This window comes from Morone saxatilis, unplaced genomic scaffold (assembly GCF_004916995.1).
Source record: "Morone saxatilis isolate NCDOM2014 unplaced genomic scaffold, NCSU_SB_2.0 Contig23, whole genome shotgun sequence".
Classification (NCBI taxonomy): Eukaryota; Metazoa; Chordata; class Actinopteri; family Moronidae; genus Morone; species Morone saxatilis.
In genome coordinates, this window is record NW_023339796.1 from 9,531,778 (window position 1) to 9,538,766 (window position 6,989).

Here is a 6,989-nt window from a genome sequence, read left to right on the forward strand (position 1 = left end):
TTTGAATTACTCTATTTGAACAGGAACAATGTACAATGGTTTAAGCAAATTGCTATTTACTGTCACTGTCACCTGATGCTTTCCTGTAGACACAGACACCATTACTCAGCCATGTTTTGACTGAGTAGAACAGTTTGGAGATTTGTGGATCTAGGTGATAGATTAATTAAACCATTGCATAATGTGACCTGTTTGTGCACAACAGCCCTGCATTGTAGCTTAATATGCCATGATTTTCTGTCCCTTACATGGAAAAGAATTTGTTATGCAGTTCTGGGATTCAGAAGCCTGTCCCACAAGCAAAGGGAGGAGCAACAGTGTTTATCAAGCAGCATGTGGACCTTAGTTCCAAATAGCTGTCTGGCTTTCAGAGGAAACAGTCATGGGACTGCTGTTGCCGATTATTCTTGGCTGTCTTGCCGCTCTGATTGGAGGGCTGTACCTACTCGGGGTGTTTCGACAGCGGAGACCAGGAGAACCACCTTTGGATAGGGGGCTCATTCCTTGGCTTGGTCATGTCTTAGAGTTTCGCAGGAACACATTGAAGTTCATAGAGAGGATGAAGCAAAAGCATGGAGATGTGTTCACAATTCAGCTGGCAGGATTTTACGTTACATTCCTTCAGGACCCTCTATCGTTTGGGGCACTTGTAAAGGAGAGTCGAGAAAAACTGGACTTTAACAAGTTTGCCATGGAGCTGGTGCGCAGAGTGTTTGGTTACGTAGCTGAGGTGGGGGACCATCACATTCTCCAGCTATCCAGCAACAAGCACTTGAAAGGGGATGGCCTGGAGGTAATGACACAAGCTATGATGAGTAATTTGCAGAACCTAATGTTGCACAACATCGGATCAGCTGCAGACCAAGAGACCTGGATGGAAGATGGACTTTTTATTTACAGCTACAATATTGTTTTTCGGGCTGGCTACTTATCCCTGTATGGCAATGAGCCACACAAGTCAGAAGGAAGTGAGGAGAAAGCAAAAGAGAAAGACAGAGCTGAATCTGAAGCCTTATTTTACGAGTTTCGTAAATATGACCAACTCTTTCCAAACTTGGCTTACGGGGTCCTGCCACCAAGGCAAAGGATGGAAGCAGACAGACTCATGGAATTCTTTTGGAAAGCTCTGTCAGTGCAAAAGATGAAGACCAAGGACAACATCAGTCGCTGGGTGTGGGACATGCAGCAGGCCAAAGATGAGATGGGTATGAAAGAGTCAATGATAAACAGGTACATGTTTGTGCTTCTTTGGGCCTCTCAGGGCAACACAGGGCCTTCTGCATTCTGGCTGCTCCTCTTCCTCATGAAACACCCTGAAGCCATGGCAGCAGTGAAGGAAGAGGTAGATAAGGTTGTGAAGGAATCCGGGCAGGAAGTCAAACGTGATGGCCCTTTACTTAACCTGACCCGTGAAATGCTGATGAACACGCCAGTCCTGGACAGTGCTGTAGAAGAGACCCTCCGACTCACTGCTGCACCCCTCCTCACCAGAGCAGTGCTCCAGGACATGACCCTCAAGATGGCTGACGGGCGTGAATACTTCATTCGCCAAGGCGACAGAATGGCAGTCTTTCCATACAATGCCGTTCAGCTTGACCCAGAGATCCACCCTGACCCACATTCATTTCAATATGACCGGTTTCTGAATCCAGACGGGAGCAAGAAAACAGATTTTTACAAAGCAGGGAAGAAGGTGAAGTATTACAACATGCCCTGGGGTGCTGGGGTCTCCATGTGCCCTGGGCGTTTCTTTGCCACCAATGAGCTGAAACAGTTTGCTTTCCTCATGTTGGTCTATTTTGAGTTTGAGCTGAAGAATCCCAATGAGAAGATACCTGAAATTGACTTCAGGCGATGGGGCTTTGGTTCGATGCAACCTGACAGAGATGTCCCGTTTCGATACAGACTCAGATATTAAACCATATCAATAATTTTTGTCATTTGGTCTGATAAAATATTTGATTTTCCTTTTGATCATCTCTGCAAGGTTTCTTTCCAAATGAAGCATGATTTTACACTTGGAGAGTAGTTAACATAACATTACATTACTTGTTACATCTCATTAGTCATACTACTCATTACAGTGATGTGAAAGAAAGCTGCAAAAATGTTGCACTATTATTATTACTATTACTACATTTCCAAGTCCAACATAATTATTTTTGATTCAAACACTGTGTGCAAAATTTTGTGTTAACTGAATTTTATTTCACTAATATAAACATTTTTATTTTTTAATTCTTGACATGCTTTTTGGAAGACAGTCACCATGATGATACTAAGATATCCTTATTTAACAGTTAGGTGTATGTATGTATGTATATGTAACTGTTATTTATCAGTTAACAGTTAAATAAAAATACATCTTTGTAGTGTAACCATCAGAGAAGGCATGGGATATCTTTAATAGCTTCTGTCTTACACATGTGTGATACATACTAGTATATAATAGTCAAGCAGCAATCTCTGTTTTTAGGGTGTGTGCATAAATGGAATGTCACTAAACTGGTTTCTGGGTCAAGGTTAGGTTTTATCGGGGGAATTTCTACCAGACACTGCTTCCTAACTGTAACTCTATTAACCTATAATTATAACTTATTCATTATGGAATAATGCATGTCTGTTTTTCAATTGTAACCTGTAACCTGTAATAAAGATTTATTTGATTATTTGATTGAAATAATAAAAGATTAAATTTGATGATACAGGACTCATTGGTTTAATGAGACTGGAGTAGAAACAAAGTTCATTTTCTTTGACCAAAGGATGACACACAATTGTCTCTGAACTTTATTGTTTTACAGTGTAACTGCTCAATAATACATGACTGTTTTAGCAACTTAAAGTTTACTCAGCAATAAATAATATATTGCTACATTTAAACATCCTAATCAGTTGTTGCTTGTACTCACAATCATTCCACTGACTATACTGCAGTTTTACACAGCAGTTTGTTACCTGTAAATGTAGTTATATGCTTTGCAAAGTGTTAATTTGTAACATTATATATGACAAATTATCTGTGGTTATCATCCAAGAAATACTGTATTGTGGGTGTATCCCAATATTCTTAAATCATTACACTATTTCTACACGTTGGTGGAGGAAGTGGGTTATTTGGAGATTGCTACATCACACATATGGTAGATAAAAAATAAAAAACATAATGTTGCAGTTATGCTACTGAGTAACGAATAAGTCTGAGAATATGTATTTTTCTCTTAAAAGAGTGTTATGTTATGTCCTTTTTAAGGAGAAATGTTGTTTTGTAATACACAATATGATTCAGACTGGCACTTATGATACCATGTGACATTGTTTAAACAGATTTAGAGGAACCACACTTAGGAGACCAATCAAATGGATTGTTTTATCTTGCTCTACACTACAATATTCCTGTAATAAAGCATTGCCTTTGTCAAAGTTATTTTTTTGTGTATCAGAGGTGATTTGTTTCAACTCTGTTATTTTTTTGAAGGCTGTGGTGTTTCTAATATATTTTCACCTCCATTTATAAAAAGTGGTCAGTGTGGACTTAACTGAGCTTTACTTTTATTAGATTAATTTGTATTAAATAATTTAATTACTGTAAATTTTGTTGTATTTTGACACATCCACTATACATCTAAAAATAAATAATTAAAACTGCATGAACTCCTAATTAACACTTTTTCATTCCTCAATGGGTGGAATGTTTATGAACACCAGACATGATCAGATGTCCCTCTTGGATGCAATACACAGTGGATTTCTGGACATATGTGCAGTACATTTACCGGGATGGATCAGGCATTCAAAAGTATTCTTTCTCAGGGGTATTACAAGAGAAGGACATAAGTTGTGATGTCAAATTATGTCAAACCAAGGAAGCGCCAACCAATAGTTAAATTCTGCTCTGTCTCAAGGAGTGAGAAGATCGTGTGTTACTGGATAATGAATGTAAATCTCAGCAGAAGGTTAAATCTGGACGATTAAAGCCAGTTGTAATGTTATCAACATGTTAGATGTCTCCATGTGTCCCAGGGCAGGTCTGTGCACCAGTGAGCTGAAACTGTTCCCTCCTTAACACACCTCAAAGCAATGGGGCTCCAGATCACTGCTTCCCAAAAACGACATCCAGATGTTGAAACCACAACCACACATTGTTTCATTTTTCTGATTGTCTGATTTTGACTGTCTCAGTACTACACAGTAACTTTTATTTGACTGACAACAATAATTCCAATTGAATTTTAAAAAGAAAATGAACTCAATAAATACAATACTTTTTTTTCAATACTGTGATATGTTTCATGGTTTACGCCTGTACATGCAAGTCTGTAAAATTCTGACATTCCAACAATTATAAATAATAAGTACAATATTGGATTACCTCCTGTACCCTCTTTACCTTTCTGTGCAGATATTACAGGTAAAGATGCACGTGCTGAGGTCAAACTCTCATTTTCACATTCACAACCCACTAAAACTCCATCCTACAAAGCTGACACTTTGGATAAAGAAGATTGTCACTCCACATTTGCACTATGTTTACTAAAATAGCTACTATGATGTGGGTTACAACACCATTTATTGCTGTAGTTGCGAAACACAGAAACGAAACCAGACACACTTTAGTCACTAACGGATATCACATTCTGTACTTCTTTGTCATTTCCAGAATCTGAACAAAAACATGGGGCAGAAACAACAAGTAGAAAGAAAATGTGGGTTGTTTTCTTCACTCACGAAAGAGTTGTGACACACTTTGTTGGGAAGGAGAGACAGCATTCATCTGTTTTTCTGTGTTTAATTTTGGACTATTGCCATAACATAGAATATAGTACAGTACAGTACAGTTAGATTATTAAATATTCATATTTTACCATGCTTCATAGTAACTCACATCCTAATGTTATCTTATGTTACGACATTCACATAAAAATACAACTCATTCAGACATTCACAACAAGTGAGTATAAATGAATGCCAGTGCCGAATTTAGTGACATTTAGTGGTAAAGCTGCGGATTGCAACTAGCTGAATACCGCTGGCATCTGTATTTGACAGCCTGTGAATGAGAACAGGCTGTGAATTGTGTAGGAGAAACTAAGGTGGCTGTAAAACCTACATAAAATGTGAAAGGCCCTATCTACAGCCCCCATTTGGTTTGTCAGTTCTGGGCTGCTGTATAAACATGGCAGTTCTGCATTAAAGGCAACCCGCGGCTTCTGTAGATAAAAACAGCTCATTCCAAGGACGAAATTTTATATATTTTTTTTGGCCTTTTATTGCCTTTATTGATAGTAACAGGTTTAGATAGACAGGAAAGGGGGGTTATAGTTTTCTATTGCTACTTTTAAGTTCACTGTTCCTTCTTTGGTTTGACTGGTTGCTAAGAATGTAGCTAAACATTAATCCACCAACCCTCTGTGTTGTCCCTTGTTAGTTCAAATTCACTCCAACTCACTACACCAATTTTACACTTATTTTTGGATATAATGTTTTTTTTTAAACGTTGTGCCTGTTCAACATAAAATAATACATGAAATCAAGTGTAATCTCTTTTGCATTAAATATAAGCTTTTTAAAATTCTTTGCATTGTTGAGGCTTTACGTTCACCTAAAGCTAACCTATGAGTAAAATCATGAAATAATAATACATTTTATTTATCAGACTTTCAATAAAACTAAAGACACTTTAAAGATTATTGAGAGCTTGCATTGATGAGGAGGATCTTGAAGTGGGATATGCCTGCTTATTGGGAGTAGTGAAGGTGTGCAGGATGGTGTGTAAGCACATTCTTTGATGGTAACTTACCTTTGACTTCTAAAGAGGTCTCTTATGTCCACTTTTTTTTTTAGACATCTGACCTGGCTGCGCCTAATTACCAAACACAATACAAACACAGCCATACGCACTGGACACCAATTAAAGTTAATGATAAATGAACCCCCCAGATTATACGTCCGTGGCCATTCTAAAAGAATAAAATATTCTATATCAGGTGATTATACCTAATGAAAATATATCTATGTATTATCATATTCCATTTTGTACCCAGTAGAGCTCCTAAATGTGAACACTTGGATTTTACAAGCCAATAAAGAAGTTATAACATGTAACATGTAGAAGAATAACATGTTCAGGGGAGGGTATGTTTTTCCTTGAATTTACAGTCTTCAGAGTAACTTATTCAGCCTCCTACAAGGATTTAATTTCTACTGCATGCTATGACTTGAATCACCTTGACTCACTCGGAACCATTTTTTCTTCCGTTTTCCGTTGGCAAAAGTTGTAGCTTAGCTTTAGCTTTCAGGCTAATGGAGCGAAGCCTGCGAGCTAGTTCAGGCAGTCAACCTCCAGCTCGCTGATATACACACATGACATGCCTCACTCCATAATCAACCAAGCGGCACCCTTCAATCATGGCAGCCTATATAAAACTGCACAATTTCCCAGCTCTCCCTCTGCTCTGTCAATGCCGCTGTTGTCCTGCATCCGTATTGCTGCCTGCTGAGCTGTAAGCCCCACTACCACCCCAGCATCCACCTGTCATCACTCCCCAATATCTCTATGTAAACATATCTGCGGGGAATGATGAGATCGGAGCCTATGCCAAAATCTAAATACGCTACTGCTGTAATAAACATTTCAAACGTGAGTTGTCTGATTGAAATGTTATGTTATGTTAACAATAGTCAATATCCCAAGTTATAGCCTTCCTGGCCTATGGTCTTATTCCTCTATTTTCCCTAGAGTTAAGGGATTCTGCAGTACTTCTTTAAACTCTATTTAGGCCTTTACTCTTTAACTCTTTTGGTCTCTAAATCTTTAGACCATTACTCTTTAACTCTTTTGGTCTCTAAATCTTTAGACAATTACTGTTCAACTCTTTTGGTTTCTAACTCTTTTGACCATTCCACTTTAACTTTTTCGACCATTTTGGTTTCTAACTCTTTAGACTATTACTCTTTAACTCTTTAAACTCTAACTCTTTTCACATTTA

The 6,989-nt window shown here is 38.0% G+C and overlaps 1 protein-coding gene across 1 annotated transcript; it reads left to right on the forward strand.

Moving 5' to 3' along the window:
- The first annotated feature begins 341 nt into the window (after positions 1-341).
- Positions 342-3,593, forward strand: LOC118335220 (5-beta-cholestane-3-alpha,7-alpha-diol 12-alpha-hydroxylase-like). The gene has a single exon (XM_035671455.1). It carries the CDS (start codon positions 383-385, stop codon positions 1,916-1,918), a length of 1,536 nt encoding a protein of 511 aa, XP_035527348.1. The 5' UTR covers positions 342-382; the 3' UTR covers positions 1,919-3,593.
- Positions 3,594-6,989: the final 3,396 nt, after the last annotated feature.

Bases quoted from the DNA above. Each gene is read 5' to 3' on its own strand.
- LOC118335220 (XM_035671455.1), top strand. From the start codon at position 383: ATGGGACTGCTGTTGCCGATTATTCTTGGCTGTCTTGCCGCTCTGATT.